Source organism: Thalassophryne amazonica, chromosome 4 (assembly GCF_902500255.1).
Source record: "Thalassophryne amazonica chromosome 4, fThaAma1.1, whole genome shotgun sequence".
Taxonomy (NCBI): Eukaryota; Metazoa; Chordata; class Actinopteri; order Batrachoidiformes; family Batrachoididae; genus Thalassophryne; species Thalassophryne amazonica.
Genome location: NC_047106.1, coordinates 58,265,971 through 58,283,305, shown reverse-complemented (window position 1 = coordinate 58,283,305; position 17,335 = coordinate 58,265,971). Strand labels below are relative to the sequence as shown.

The following is a 17,335-nucleotide window of genomic DNA, read 5'->3' as shown; positions in this document are numbered from 1 at the left end:
GCGCTGCTCTTGTTTGTGCAATTGTGACCATTTTTTTAAACAACCACATCATTTTGTGAAGGTCAACAAAGTTCAGCTTTGCTAAAGTTTGTGTTCTTCATTGTGTTCAACAGGATGACTATATCCCCTACCCACGGATAGAAGATGTGAGTCATCTCTCACTCATAACTTGCACTCACAACACATAGTTGCATATTCTGACACTTGTGTTTACTTTAGTGCTTGTGTCTATAGCCTGTATTATGTGAATACTAAAGGTGATTTGTGAGGAAGTGGTTATGTGGAGGATTGCACCTGTACTGCGCATCTGGAAAGTATTCACAGTGCTTCACTTTGTCCACATTTTATGTTAAAGCCTTATTCGAAAATTTTTTTTTCCCCTCAAACTTTGACTCACAACACCCAATAATCACAACATGAAAAAAGGTTTTGTTTTTTTTTGCCAATTTATTAAAAAATTAAAAAACAAAACACTAAGAAATCACATGTATTAATACTTTCTTGATGCACCTTTGGCAGCAACCACAGCCTCAAGTCTTCTTGAACATGATGCCACAAGCTTGATACACCTATCTTTGGGCCCATTCCTCTTTGCAGCATCTCTCAAGCTCCATCAGGTTGGATGGGGAACATCAGTGCACAGCCATTTTCAGATCTCTCCAGAGACGTTCGGTCAGATTCAGGTCTGGGCTCTGGTTAGGACACTCAAGGACATTCACAGAGTTGTCCTAAAGCCACTCATTTGATATCTTGGCTGTGTGCTTAGGGTCATTGTCCTGCTGAAAGATGAACTGTCACCCCAGTCTGAGGTCAAAAGTGCTCTGGAGTGCTCTGTACATTGCTGCATTCATCTTTCCCTCAATCCTGACTAGTCTCCCAGTTCCTACTGCTGAAAAACTTCCCCACAGCATGATGCTGCCAACACCACGCTTCACTGTAGGGATGGTGCCTGCTTTCCTCCATATATGATGCCTGGCATTCACACCAAAGAGACTAGTCTTTGTCTCATTAGACCAGAGAATTTTGTTTCTAATGGTCAAAGACTCCTTCAGGTACCTCTTGGCAAACTCCATGTGGGCTGCCATGTGCCTTTTACTAAGGAGTGGATTCCGTCTGGCTACTCTATCATACAGGCCTGATTGGTGGATTGTTGCAGAGATGGTTGTCTTTCTGGAAGGTTCTCACCTCTCCAGAGAGGAATGCTGGAGCTCTGACACAGTGACCATTGGGTTCTTGGTCACCTCCATGACTATGGCCCTTCTCTATTCAATTTCAAATTCAATTTATTTCATTTATATAGCGTCAAATCACAACAAAGTTGCCTCAAGGCGCTTCACACAAGTAAGGTCTAACCTTACCAACCCTAATAGCAAGCACACAGGCGACAGTGGTAAGGAAACACTCCCTCTGATGATTTGAGGAAGAAACCTCAAGCAGACCAGACTCAAGGGGGCGACCCTCTGCTTGGGCCATTCTACCAATACAATAGACAATACAGGAAATTTTGGGAGATTTTGGGAGTCCATGCTGGTGCAAAAGACAGGAGGCCTGCAGAAGAAAAACACCCACTCCCAACTCTGGATGGAGCTGCACCTTAAACAGAGACAAACAAAAAAAAAGAATCAGGCATCAGAAAGACAACAAATACAGTATAATATATCAGCATTTAGCAACAAGAAAAACAGAAGAAATAATAAGATGATCTCTGGTCACTAGCGCTAAGCGTCACTAAAAGACACAGACATTAGATAAAGTTGAGGCTGCAGCACGCTCTGTTTAATAATAAATGAATTTATAATGGTAAAAAGCATAGTAACATACTGTGCCAGTATGCTAGCCATACGAAAGGGAAAATGAGATGAGATATACTTTATTGATCTCACAGTGGAGAAATTATGTTTACACTCCAGTTACCTCAGACAGCAATTAGTCCACAATTATTACTTGTTTACCGTAATAATGGCACACATCAGAATTAAAGATAGCACATACACATTTGACATTTTTTATGTGCAATATGTTTGAAGAAGTCCGTTATCCGAATTGAGGCAAGTGGGTGAAGGCCACGCAGCAACCCTGAGCTGCGCCGCCGTCGGCTTGGGGGAGTAACGGGCTGCAGCTAAAACTGCACCGCCCCCGCAGAAGGGGAAAGGAGTGACGTGAGCAGACACCAGTGTGGGGAGTGTTGATGGGTATAGGAGGGGGGTGGGTGGAGGGAATGGAGCATGCTTCAGTCCTGTGAAAAGCAGTTTATTGTCTTTGAGTTGAGATAAGATAAGATAAGAAAAATTCCTCTGCAGGAAAACAGTCGGGCAATTTGACCTTCAGTCTTGATAAGACTGTAATGTTATGGTTTGAGCAGTGAAAAACACTTTTTAACAGTTCCACTTGAACAACCAAATCCCAATTATGAATTAAGAATATTCCCAATTATGAATTAAGAATATTCACCAGCCTCTGAAATCTTCAGCTTCAACTGCAAGGCACGCATCTGCTCCAAGATGTCATCCAATTTGCGTCTGAGTTCAAGAGTCATCGCAGTCTGAGAATGCACTGCCTTGCCAACCTCATTAATCATGACAGACAAGCGAGGGGCCATGGTTCTTGATGCCGCCGTCTTGCCAGTTTTCCGGTAGATCAGGGCAGCACATAAGCCATTTATAGGTTAGTAACAGAACCTTAAAATCTAATCTCACAGTGACAGGAGACCACATTACACCCATTTTGGGTGTAATGTGGTCAAACTTTCTGTTTTGTGTCAAAAGTCTGGTAGCAGCATTTTGAACCAATTGGAGACCCCTATTGCTGGACTGTAGTAAACCAAAAAATAGAACAATGCAGTAGATCAATCTAGAAGAGACAAACGCATGAATCAGGGTCTCGGCAGCAGCCATAGACAGGATGGGATGAATCTTTGCTATATTTTGCAGCTGGAAGAAAGCAGTCCTTGTAATATCTCTAATGTGGAGATATTACCTTCTCCTCTGTTTGCTCAGTTTAAAACGGGCAGCCAGCTCTCGGAAGAGTCCTGCTGAATCCGAACGTCTTCCATTTACAGATGATGGAAGCCACTGTGCTCGTTGGGACCTTCAAAGCAGCAGAAATGTTTCTGTACCCTTCCCCAGATTTGTGCCTCAAGACAATCCTGTCTTAGAGGTCTACGTACAGACAATTCTTTTGACTTCATACTTGGTTTGTGTTCTGACATGCACTGTCAACTGTGGGACCTTATATGTAAACAGGTGTGTGCCTTTCCAAATCATGTCCAATCAACTGAATTTACCCCAGGTGGACTCCAATTAAGATGTAGAAACATCTCAAGAATGATCAATGGAAACAGGATGCACCTGAGCTCAGTTTTGAGCTTCATGACAAAGGCTGTGAATACTTTTATCCAAGTGATTTCTTAGTTGTTTGGTTGTTTGTTTGTTTTACATCCTCCAAGGACGTAATAAAAACTACATCAGGGATTCTCACCAAATTTGCACCACAGATACATATTAGGGCATGGAAGACTCCATTCAATTTTGGATGTGAACCAGATCAGGATCCCGATTCTGGAACATTTCTTAAATTTTCAGCATTTTGAGGATCATGCCAAACCTGCTTGATGGATCTTACCAAAATTTAAATCTCATGTGGCTGTTGTACAAAGGAAGACCCTGTTCGTGTTGGATGTTGGGAGTGATCCGGATCAATATGCAGGTTCTACAGCAAAAAAATACATCATGATGTAAAACCAAGATCAGGAAGATACTATTTTGTTTCAGCTTGTGAATTAAATATCAGATTGCAATATCTTGATCACCCTGACCATTCTGGATCAGTATGCAATTATTGCATTGTGTTGTGGAATCCAGATCCAGGTAAAGTCTGGGTCATGACATGAATCACTTTTTTTTTTTTTTTTTTTTTTTTTTTTTTTGAGTCCTTGCCAACCCTTGGTGGACATCAGAAATCCCTGATTGCTCCTGTTTTAATAAATTTGCAAAAATCTTAAAAAAAAAAAAACTTTTTTCACATTGTCATTATGGGGTATTGTGTGTAGAATTTTGAGGGAAAAAAATTAGTTTTTTCCATTTTGGAATAAGGGTGTAACATGACAAAATGTGGAAAAATTGAAGCGCTGTGAATACTTTCTGGATGCATTGTATTTGGACAGTGATGCTTCACCAACTGAAATGAAACAAGATTATCAAGATTAGCATGTCATGTAGAATTTCAGCTATAATTTGAAAGGTTAAATAAAAAATAACTGCAATAACCATTTAGGAATTACAGCCATTTTTATACGGTCCCTATTTTTAGAGGCCATAAGTAACTGTACAAACTTAATATATAACTAATATTGTAAATACAAATCATCACAGCCATTTTTCTTTAGTCAAGTCAGTGGATGGATACATGAATATTTCCAGGTCAATGACTTCACCTTGTAGTTAATTTACATCAATCATTAAGAAATACAAACAGTATGGTCCTGTACAGTATGGTACTATACAGAGTCTTGTGAGGGAAACAAGCAAGACACTGAGACAACTCTGAAGGTGTTCTAGGCTTGTCTGTTGCATCACCATTTATCCAACTTTATAGTAGCTTGGGACTCCGGCAAGGGCGGTCGCATCTCCTCCTCTCTCTATCTCTGCTCCAACCTTCAAAGTCCCTTCTTCACCAGACTGTGAATTTTTCAAACTATATTGGATTAACCATGGAATTGATCAACTGGTCTCTGAACGCTATTGACACCATTTTTTCTACAAGAAGATCAGGGCCGGGGGACCCTGCATGCCCAGATGGAACTTACCCTGTGGGCTATGTTCTCGATGCCTGGGAGTCATGGTGTGTCACATGCTTTGTGCCATTCTCTGTGGAGGACGTCAAGAATTTATTCATATTTGGTTTCATAGTAGGAGGGCTGGTACTTATTGGCTTATGTGCTGCCCTGACCTACCGGAAAATTGGCAAGACGGCTGCCACCAAAACCACAACCCCTCGCTTGTCCATCATGATTAATGAGCTGGGCAAGGCGATGCATTCTCAGACTGCGTTAACCCTTGAACTCAGACGCAAATTGGATAACATCTCGGAGCAAATGCACGCCTTGCAGGAGGAGGTGAAGATTTCAGAGACTGGGGAATATTCATAATTTGGGATCTGGTTTGTTCATGTGAAGCTGGAAAAGTGTTTTTCACTGCTCAACCACAAACACGTCAGCTTATCAGCCTTTCAAGGATAAAATGCTCCATTGTTTTCCTCCAGAAGAATCTCTACGGCCTTGGGGAATATTGGCTGCCTCCTTATCTAACTCAAGGACAGTAACTGACTCACACATGGACAAAGACTGAAGCATGCTCCACTTCCCCCCTACCTCCCCTCCTGCCCCCATCACACACCCTATCCCAGCCACTGCTCACACCACCCTTTCTCCCCTCAGGGGGCTGCGCAGTTTTAGCTGTGGCAGGTCCCAGTTCCACCAAAGCTGACGGCGGCGTGACTCCTTGTTCAGCGGCTCCCCCCCACACTCATAGCCTCAATTCGGAAAATGGACTGTTTCAAGTTTAGTGCACATAAACAATGTCAAATGTATATGTGTTGTCTTAATTCTGATGTGTGCCATTATTACGGTAAACAAGTAATAATTGTGGATTAATTGCTGTATCTTGACTGTGGCAGTTTGAGTGTGGACATAATCTTCTTCTTGTTGCACTTGTAATGACAATGACAATAAAGTTCATTCATCCATCCATCCATAGTAGAGTGACACAGAAAATTATTTTCTTAAAAGGGTGTGAAATTTCAATTGCAGCTTGCCAGAAAGCACATGGGATTTGATCTGTTTGTGGTGGTGTACCGGGGGGGGGTCACAGAATTTATATCACTATCCAAATATGTATGTATATGTCGCTATGTGGTTGATTTATGTGCATTTCTCCTGAAGGTCCTAGAGAAAGGGAGTCCATACCCACAGGTAATCCTGCCACAGTTTGGAGGTTACTGGATTGAAGATGTTGAGATGCCGGCTGGGACCCCATCTTCTTCGGAGTCCAGTTTCTGTGAGGAGGAGGATGGAGGAGAGGGCATGAGCCCTGGGGAGGGGCACGGCTATCGTTTGGAGTACAACAACACAGCGCGTGGATATCGCAAACACTTCCTGGGCAGGGTTAGTCTGGTGACTAAAGTCCAGTGAGTTGTTTGACCTGAAATTCTTCTTCTCTCATTCATGTTTCCTGTTTTCTGCCCAGGAGCACATGAATTACTACTGCAGTGGCAGCAGCATCGGCAACCTCATCATGTCTCTGAAACATGAGGAGGCTGAGGGACAGGAGTTCCTTCGTATAATGCTCAGGTATGTCAGGAACGTACAATGTGCTTTATTTCACGTGGTCCATTTGTGTTAAATTTAATGTGGTAGATATCAGCTGTGTCAGCTGATGAGGAGTAACAGAACATTACTTTCTGGATCTAAGTTGGGCACTTTAATGAGTGTCAGTTTTAAAATATTTGTGAATAGTTGGGGGAATTAAGTCATGGTTATTTTCTCCATGAGTGGTTGGAAACCTGTCAAGTTATCTGTCTGCACTGCAGCTTTGGATCCTGGCAGCGCATATTGCTGGATGATGAGGCACTTTGGGGAGGGTCGGAGGCACCTTTAGTTTGGGGTGAACTATGGGAAATCTGCTGCCTCACTGACTGGTCTATCAGTACAGTTCCTTAATAATGCATTCTGTTTCAGTGGGAGTCTGAAGGCCCAGTCACCACCCTGCCAAGGGTTTACGACAAAATGTTGCAGGTGTACATGCCACAGTTGCTCAGCTGTCACTAAAAACATGGGTGTCGCAGGCTGAAAATCAGCTGCAGAGCATATCATGAACTATAGAATTCTGTGAATGGTTTTAAAGAAGCATGTCACAGTGGTGGCATTGATGTTGGATGGGAAAAACAGTTTTACCATGCTAACATCTGTAAGATGCCTTGTAAATCACGTTAGAGCTGTTATCTGGTTTCAAAAACAGCATTTTTAACATGAGAGGCATTTATTTCTCGCTATGTTTTACAAAATATATGAGAAGCATATTCGATTTACACAGATATAAGCTGTTTCAGAGCATTTTCCACCAAATTGGATTATTTTGTTCATGTGTGCAGCCAGCTGACGTCACCATGCCACTCTACTCTGATTGGGTGTTGCTGTGTGCTTCCCAGCATCCCTATGCAAGTTGGGGGAAGCCCCCACATGATCTACGACATTGCTGTCATCGCTATCATAGATTGTATGGGTCGCTGCTGAATGTTGTTCAAGGCCGTCTGTTCGTTTTAATTTTTTTTTCCTTTCAGGAGAACACACACACACACACTCATCTTCAACCGCTTATCCAAGATCAGGCCACAGGGGGCTGGATCCTATCCCAGCAGTCATAGTAGGGCGTGAAGCAGGGTATACCCTAGGCAAGACGCCAATCTGTCGCAGGGCTTCAGGGGAACTATTTATTAATTGTTTACAGACAAAGTAAATGTTAATCATATTGGGAATGTCATATTATGAATCCACTACTTAAAGGTGAATAAATAAAATTGTAGTGCTGCCAAAGAAAATTCTTTTTATGACCTATCTTAAAAAAATAATAAATACAAAATCTAAAGGCTGTACAATTTTAGAATTATTGTTAATTACTGATTACAACACTGACAACATCGACAAGAAAGCAGTTCTGCAGCATGTCTGGATACTTCATGACGCTCTGAAAGTTTCCACCATTATTATTATTTTTTCTTTTACTGATATTTCTTCTTCTCCTTCTATTGATTATCTGTGATATGACTGAACAGATTTATGATGCTTTAATGGGCTTCCTTTCTGAAATGGTTGCAGGTTGTGACATTCATTTACAGGCAAGAAAAACAACCAAATTATTGTTGAGCCTGAAGGCTGGCAACTATGGCATAGTGACAGTGACAGAAGACAAAAGTGTGTCTCCATTGACCACATTGAAATCCAAGTGAGATGCGATCACTCTTTTCAGCTCATGTCACACCTTAATTCAATTCAGTGTAGCACCAAATCACAAGATAGGTCACCCTAATGTGCTTCACAAAGATAAGGTCTAACGTTACCAATAGGGTGGTCCATAAAAATGGTCAAAAAATGTTTTTCAAAAAACGTCAAGTCTCACCCTCTAAATTTGTTGTACCTAACATAAAAACACATCATGTACAATTTCATAAAACTCTAATAATTTTTACTGGTAGCACACAGTCCTTAAAGATTTTGCTGGCAATAACTTTGTCATATAGTATGGTCATTTCCAGATATTTCCAAATTATTTCTGTCAGTTTAATATTATGTCAGAACAGAAATTATGGCAATACATTGGAAAATCAAATCTTTTCATATCCCATAAAATAGTTAACACTAAAACATGAATTGTGAGATGCAGTTCTTCTCGTACATGTATCATGCTCCTACAATACCTACATACTGGGGTAGCGAAGATTTTGTAACAATCAAACATTGCATTTTCATTTTATTGATGAAATACTGTTTCATTATTGATAAATTTAAATAAGTCTATGCTTTATATATTTCCACATATATTTTGATCTAGCTCCAAACAATAATATTCTTTATGCCTTGCAGTACTTAATATTCAAAAATGTATGAATCAGCACAAGAACCAATTATACAGCTGTGTAACATAAGAGAACATCCTTTACATGATAGTGATATTTAAGTTGCTTGCATCATGACCAAGACTTGCTGCCGTTTCAGTCAGAATATAGGTGGCACGTCTGTCTGTTGTTTTGGTCCTATCCAATGCTGCTGCAAGTCCTGGTGTTACAACAGCTTTAATTTTACTGGCTTTTTGTGGCACTGGCATAACAAATTCTTCATCTGGACTTTCTGTGTTCTCTTCACTCTGGCTGGAGACAGTGTCAGGTAGTGAGACATTAGATGGTCCAGGCTCCTCCAGTTTCTCTTTGTATTTTGCTTCTGCAGCTTTCCTTTTTTCTGCTCTTTGTTCTTTGGCAGTTTGTATACTCAACAAAAATATAAACGCAACACTTTTGGTTTTGCTCCCATTTTGTATGAGATGAACTCAAAGATCTAAAACTTTTTCCACATACACAATATCACCATTTCCCTCAAATATTGTTCACAAACCAGTATAAATCTGTGATAGTGAGCACTACTCCTTTGCTGAGATAAACCATCCCACCTCACAGGTGTGCCATATCAAGATGCTGATTAGACACCATGATTAGTGCACAGGTGTGCCTTAGACTGCCCACAATAAAAGGCCACTCTGAAAGGTGCAGTTTTGTTTTATTGGGGGGGATACCAGTCAGTATCTGGTGTGACCACCATTTGCCTCATGCAGTGCAACACATCTCCTTCGCATCATCCGTGAAGAGAACACCTCTCCAACGTGCCAAATGGCAGCGAATGTGAGCATTTGCCCACTCAAATTGGTTACAACGACGAACTGGAGTCAGGTCGAGGCTCCGATGAGGACGTCGAGCATGCAGATGAGCTTCCCTGAGACAGTTTCTGACAGTTTGTGCAGAAATTCTTTGGTTATGCAAACCGATTGTTTCAGCAGCTGTCCGAGTGGCTGGTCTCAGACGATCTTGGAGGTGAACATGCTGGATGTGGAGGTCCTGGGCTGGTGTGGTTACACATGGTCTGCGGTTGTGAGGCTGGTTGGATGTACTGCCAAATTCTCTGAAACGCCTTTGGAGACGGCTTATGGTAGAGAAATGAACATTCAATACACGAGCAACAGCTCTGGTTGACATTCCTGCTGTCAGCATGCCAATTGCACGCTCCTTCAAATCTTGCGACATCTGTGGCATTGTGCTGTGTGATAAAACTGCACCTTTCAGAGTGGCCTTTTATTGTGGGCAGTCTAAGGCACACCTGTGCACTAATCATGGTGTCTAATCAGCATCTTGATATGGCACACCTGTGAGGTGGGATGGATTATCTCAGCAAAGGAGAAGTGCTCACTATCACAGATTTAGACTGGTTTGTGAACAATATTTGAGAGAAATGGTGATATTGTGTATGTGGAAAAAGTTTTAGATCTTTGAGTTCATCTCATACAAAATGGGAGCAAAACCAAAAGTGTTGCGTTTATACTTTTGTTGAGTATATTTTATCTATGCCTGTCATGCATCCTCTACCTTTCTCTCGCTGAGCAAGTAGGAACTGTCTGTCATCTTCAAACTTTATCATTGTTAGGGCATCCTGATGTGCCATGTCAAACAAGTCCTCCAAAGATTCACAAAACACTGTTTCATCTTTCTTCTGCTTGTCTGTATTGCAATTCTTGGTCTTTTTCAATGTTTTCCATTTTCCAAACACCTTTTCTAACTTTGTGATCAGCAGTGATGCCGGTAATCTGACCACTTTTTTTAGTAACGAGTAATCTAACGCGTTAATCTTTCCAAATCAGTAATCAGATTAAAGTTACTTCTCCATGTCACTGTGCGTTACTATTATTTTTCATTGTGGGTCGATAGCAGCATTAAACTTGGTCTGTGGGCAGGAGGTCGGGGTTCGACTGAACGTCCCACTTTAAGCGAGCTGTGAGCTTTTCATCCACGGTTTTTTGCAGCTGCTCGACTCGTCCTCACCTCTTAAAGCGCGGTGATCAGCACACCTGCACTGAGCTTTACAAAGACATTTTTATACTTTTTTTCCTCCTTTATTTAGAGCTGAGCTGAGCTGCTCTGTATCGTCTCGTTAAAAACAGCTGATCCTCCGCGACGTGTCAACAACTAACACTATTTTCCACTCAAATGCACCTAAACTCTCTTTCTGAGGACCACATGATGTGAAAACACAATAAAACTTTCTTACCTGTAAATCTGGTCATGTTTTCTGCATAAATAAATGTAATCCATTCTTTGTGCTCAAACGCCAAAGTAGGGGCGAATCCAGATGGAATGGGGGCGTGGGGCAAGGATGTGCCCCCCTCACAACACCCCTAGATTAAAGGTCCAGTTTTGAAGCCGTTTTTTACTACAACTACTAATATTGCTTAAAATAATAATAATTTCGACAAGTAAAATGTTTAGAGAGAATTTAAATGTTAGAAAAATGTTAGAATTTAATAGTTACATTTATAAAAAATGCAGGTTCGAAATTGTAAGTTTTACTGTTACAGTGCTGTCAACAGTTAAATATGAGGTCAAGAAAGAGGTCTTTATTTTACTTTTTATAAAACAAGTATTTATTTTCATTGAAGTCAAGAAAGGGTGACTATAAAGTGAATTTTGGCAAAACAGGTATCATTGTCATGTTGAGGTGGCAGAGGGTTGTTGTCGACAGCTGGGAAAAGTAACTAAAAAAGTAACTAGTAATCTAACTTAGTTACTTTTACAATTGAGTAATCAGTAAAGTAACTAAGTTACTTTTTCAAGGAGTAATCAGTAATCAGTAATTGGATTACTTTTTCAAAGTAACTGTGGCAACACTGGTGATCAGATGCTGCTTTGCCCTCAGTGGGATTCTAGCTCTCTCCCAAAAAGGAATTGCCATGTCTGTAGAGGTCACAGCAGCATCATGGACAGTTTTCTTCAAATCAGTGTGTTTGAAGAAAAATACCTTGAGTATTTGCCCATTTGAGGGCGATTTGTTTCCCTTTATTTCAGTCGGTGGAACCAATAAGGTATACAAATGTTCTACTTCTAGTAGCTGACATGTTTTACTGAAGTTTCCAGTTAATGGTTAAGCATGTTAAGTCAGCAAGTGTCTCTTTTTACATTTATCTCATGTTAGATTCACCATCACCAAAGATCTGAAAGAAAAGAAGCTGTGAATTGAAGCAAAATTTTCAGCTTGTAGCCTAAAATAACATCTTTGAAAGTATGTTGTTTGTGAGAAATATTTAAACCCAGGTATAGTTTTAAATTGAATATAAAATTATACTTTAGTTACACTCAGGTGGTTAACTTCTATCCTCTTTATAAGTAATGTGTTTAGATATTGGATAATGGATAACCTATTGCACGGGCACTCGGGCAGCGATAATTGATATATTTACAACCTTCAGCTATGATGTGCTACCTCTAAATATTAATGTATGACAAAACTATTTGGCAGGCTTTCTTTTTTCCCAAAGCATCATAAAATGAAGGGGTGAGAGTAATGAATTTCCAACTTTTATTTTTTTGAACCACCCTAGTTACCAACCCCCCGAACAAACACATTGGAAACAGTGGTAAAGAAAAATTCCCTCAGGCATGGATTTATTTATTTTAATTGCAGGAAGAAGCCTCAAGCAGACTAGACCTAGATGGGTGATAGTCTGATTTGGCCATACTACCAATAATAAATAAACAAACATAGCACAACAAAGAATTTTCAAACACGCAAAGACAGATATGATAGAAGTATTCAGGTACTTATAAAGTCCAGTGGCCATATTAACCATTTGTCCAAACAATCGGGTGATCAAGATCATGGACCTGTAAAGTGGAACATAAGTGAGATCATTATATTCAGCTGACCATTCTGTCCCCAATAGTACCCCAGCAACAGTCACAAATCTCCCAGTATCTCCTTTGATCCACAGCAGGCCATAGACCTTAACTGGCTCCCTGCCCAAATCACAGTCCAGTGAATGTAAAAACCAGTCGTCAGGATTCAGACATGTAGGAATTGAGGGGATCCACACTCAGATCGAGGAGACTGACAGAAGATCCATGTGATGCTCCTCCTCCACGTTACATCATCTCTGGTTTGTGCAGGTTGGGGGGGAAAAAAAGTAGCGGTCTGCAATGTTTTGTTGCTTTTCAAAGCAGAGGAAGAAGCTGACTTTAACAGCTGGAATGCCAAAGAAAAAAGGCGGAGGAGAATGCTGATTTATGCAGCTGCATTTATTTCAGCTGTGTTCAGTTCCACCTGTCCCAGGGATGGTGTGGGTGCAGAAATAGAGTAAAGACTGGTGGGAGATAAATGGGATGTTCACAAAACAATAGGGTTGGGATGACAAATGAAAGTCATTTGTCGACTAGTCGGGTACGATTAGTCTACTTGTCGATTAGTCAGTGATTAAATTTGACATTGAATGAATTAAACCAATTTCACATCTTCATGGTGAAACTCAAGTGTGACATTTATTTTAACAAATATAAGCACAAAATCACAAATTCAAAAAACAGCATTAGCAGGAAGACAATACCTGCATTAATTTACTAGGCATAGACTACCTGTTTGAGTGACTAATTCACCTGCCAAGGTTCACACACTTTCACCACTGAGTGAAGGGAGTGGAGACAGCTCCAGCAGGTCTATTCTTTTAAGGGTTAAATGAACTTAATAAATGGCTTTTGACTAGCCAACTAATAAAAAATGGTCGACTAGTTGGATGTTAGCTAGTCATAGTCGACTATTATGACTAGTCGTCCCATCCCTACAAAACAATGTATGGAGTGTCAAATTTTTCGTTTTTTGTGGAAGACTGCAGTTGGTGTTATGTAGAAGAGACACACACTTGAGCTCAGCCATACAATAGCAGTATGTTGTGTGCTTTACACACTCCGGATCTTAAAGGCACTAGTAGGTGCCACTCTGATTGGTTTATTTCATGTTGTGCCCACAAAATAACCATAATTAATTCAGTGATTTAATCCAGCATATTTGCACCTATTGTGTGTTCGGATTACATGGATATAATAACAAAAATAAAATGAGCACACCCTAAATGGACTTGTGCTATGCACTGTAGACCATGCATCAGAAATGGTCACTATAGGGATCTTGGAGTTTTACTGTCTGCAAACAGACAGGAATGCTCATGTGCCTCCAATCACCTCTGTTGGCCTGTAGATGTATTAACATGAACTTTTTGTCCTGTGGTAGGTCGAGGACCAAAACTGTCCATGATCGGATTTCTTTAGCCGAAATCAGTCAGCTTCCCAGTGTACCTCAGATTGCCAAGGTAAAAATATTTCCTCCACTCTGTATATCTACATATGATGCAACATTCATGTCTTGTATTAATTTGAGTTTTATGTACTTTGTGCAATATACATATTTATACATGCTTTATTCCTGGGTTCTTGGGTATTGTGCATATGGTCATTGTGTGATCTCTGTCCGCTAGCAGCCACTGCAAATTTGTGGTCATGATTGCAGTTGCATTTGATTCCTGTACATTGGGAATTAGTATCCATCAGTGTCTTTAATACACAGTTATATTCTTTATATACTGACATATGTATGTGAATTTTTATATGTTATGTCCATGTGGTACTCTAAATATATACAACAATAAGAGATCCACTCATAGTAACTTTAGGGGGTCTTGGGTGAATATGGGCTGAGTGGATGACTTTTTTAATACAAGGCATCCAGAAAGTATTCACAGCACTTCACTTTTTCCATATTTCACATGTACATAAGTATTCACAGCCTTTGCTATGAAACTCAAAATTGAGCTCAGGTGCATCCTGTTTCCACTGATCATCATTGAGATGTTTCTGCAGCTTATTTGGAGTCCACCTGGGGTAAATTCAGTTGATTGGACATGAAAGGCACACACCTGTCTACATAAAAGGTCCCACAGTTGATGGTGCATGTCAGAGCACAAACAAAGCATGAAGTCAAAGGAATTGTCTGTAGACCTCTAAGACAGGATTGTCTCAAGGCACAATTCTGGGGAAGGGTACAGAAACATTTTTGCTGCATTGAAGGTCCCAGTGAGCACAGTGGCCTCCATCATCCATAAATGGAAGATGTTCAGATCCACGAGGACTCTTCTGAGAGCTGGCCGCCCGTCTAAACTGAGTGATCGGGGTAGAAGGACCTTAGTCAGGGAGGTGACCAAGAACACGATGGTCACTCTGTCAGAGCCCCAACATTCCTCTGTGGAGAGAGGAGAACCTTCCACAAGGACAACCATCTCTGCAGCAATCCACCAATCAGGCCTGCATGGTGGTAGAGTGGCCAGACGGAAGCCACTCCTAAATAAAAGGTGCATGGACACCGGCTTGGAGTTTGCCAAAAGGCATCTGAAGGACTCTCAGACCATGAGAAACAAAATTCTCTGGTCTGATGAAACCAAGATTGAACTCTTTGGCATGAATGCCAGGCGTCATGTTTGGAAGAAACCAGGCACCATCCCTACAGTGAAGCATAGTGGTGGCAGAATCATGCTGTGGGGATGTTTTTCAGCGGCAGGAACTGGGAGACTAGTCAGGATTGAGGGAAAGATGAATGCAGCAATGTACAGAGACATCCTGGATGGGCATTCTTGACTTCAGACTGGGGTGACAGACATCTTTCAGCAGGACAATGACCCTAAGCACACAACCAAGATATCAAAGGAGTGGCTTCAGGACAACTCTGTGAATGTCATTGAGTGGCCCAGCCAGAGCCCAGACCTGAATCCAATTGAACATCTCTGGAGAGATCTGAAAATGGCTGTGCACTGACACTCCCCATCCAACAAAACTGCCCAAAGATAGGTGCACCAAGCTTGTGGCATGATATTCAAGAAGAATTGAGGCTGCTGCCAAAGGTGCATCAACATTGTCATTATGGAGAGTTATGAGTAGAATTTTGAGGGAAAAATTAATTTACTCAATTTTGGAATAAGGCTGTAACATAAAATGTGGAAAAAGTGAAGCGCTGTGAATACTTCCCAGATGCACTGTATATTCACAGGTTCATTTGACTATTCAGAATAATGTTTTGGTTATCTACAAATGCATTTGACTCATCATAATTACAGTACAGACAATTATGACTTTCAGATTGTTAGAAATATATTTGAACTTGTAAATAAATGTTTAATAATTTAGTCTTTCGAGCTTGCTGTGCATACAATCAACAGCTTGAAATAACTTTTCCATTTCAAACCTGTCAACGGATAAAGCTTCCTCATAGATTACACTGCTCTGATAAGGAGTCACTTCTTTCTTCTTTCAGCTGCTGTGTGACGATGCCACAGGGCTCAAGTTCAGTCCGGCTTTGTACCCTCGGGTAAGTATATTGCAAGTCTGCATGTTGTGACATTTGTAGGTCTTCATCAGACCCAGTCTGTCCCCAGGTCATTACATTTTATTTCTGTCAGTGTCTCCACTGTGTAATTAACGGTGTCCTTTATACATTGTTTGATCACACTAATATAAATTAGCAGGTCTGTTAATCTCTTAAAACCAGACTGGCCCAGGAACAAGCCTAGCACCATGAAAGTAGCTTTTTCAAGTATTAAGACCTGCTATTTATCACAAACAGGCAATATTACAGTTGCTGGGAAGTGTACAAACACTTTTACAAATGACAGAACACTGTTACAAGAAGTCCAGAAACAAATTTACAAATGACAGATTATGACAGAAGGGGAATGTACCAAATGGCGAACATGATGAAAGGAATGCATCAGGAAGGGAATGTATCAAATATCGAATGTGACGGAAGGGGAATGTACCATATGCCAAATGTGACGGAAGAGGAACGTACCAAAAGACACACGGAAGGGGAATGTACCAAATGACACACTATGTCTAACAGAAGGGGAATGTGCCAAATGCCAAATGTGACAGAAGGGGAATGTACCAAATGACACACTGTCTAACGGAAGGGAAATGTACCCAATGCAGAATGTTACGGAAGGGGAATGTACCAAATGACAAATGTGATGGAAAGGAAATGTACCAAATGACACATTATGTCTAACAGAAGGGAAATGTAGCAGATGCAGAACGTTATGGAAGGGGAATGTACCAAATGACACATTATGTCTAACAGAAGGGGAATGTGCCAAATGCCAAATGTGACAGAAGGGGAATGTACCAAATGACACACTGTCTATCAGAAGGGAAATGTAGCAAATGCCGAATGTGATATATGATGGAAGGGGAATGTACCAAATGCCGAATGTGACAGAAAAGGAATGTACCAAAAGACACATTATGTCTGATGGAAGCGGAATGTACCAAATGCAGAACATGACGGAAGGGGAATGTACCAAAAGACACACTATGTCTAACGGAAGGGAAATGTACCCAATGCAGGATGTTACGGACGGGGAATGTACCAAATGACAAATGTGATGGAAAGGAAATGTACCAAATGACACATTATGTCTAACGGAAGGGGAATGTACCAAATGACACATTATGTCTAACGGAAGGGGAATGTACCAAATGACACATTATGTCTAACGGAAGGGGAATGTACCAAATGACACATTATGTCTAACGGAAGGGGAATGTACGAAATGGCGAACGTGACAGAAGGGGAATGTACCAAAGGACAGACATTGCCTTTCCGTCACATTTGGTACATTCTCCTTCTGTCAGAATCTGTCAACTGTAAATTTGT

The 17,335-nt window shown here is 40.8% G+C and overlaps 1 protein-coding gene across 2 annotated transcripts in view; it reads left to right on the top strand.

The window, feature by feature from the left end:
* Positions 1-17,335, top strand: part of rap1gap2a (RAP1 GTPase activating protein 2a) — a 291,908-nt gene that overhangs the window by 225,363 nt on the left and 49,210 nt on the right. For both annotated transcript variants that reach the window (XM_034167942.1, XM_034167943.1), the window contains exons 6-10: positions 114-146; positions 5,939-6,160; positions 6,243-6,346; positions 13,868-13,946; positions 15,938-15,991. In XM_034167942.1, the coding sequence (XP_034023833.1) occupies positions 114-146; positions 5,939-6,160; positions 6,243-6,346; positions 13,868-13,946; positions 15,938-15,991 (492 nt within the window). The remainder of the gene's footprint in view (positions 1-113; positions 147-5,938; positions 6,161-6,242; positions 6,347-13,867; positions 13,947-15,937; positions 15,992-17,335) is intronic.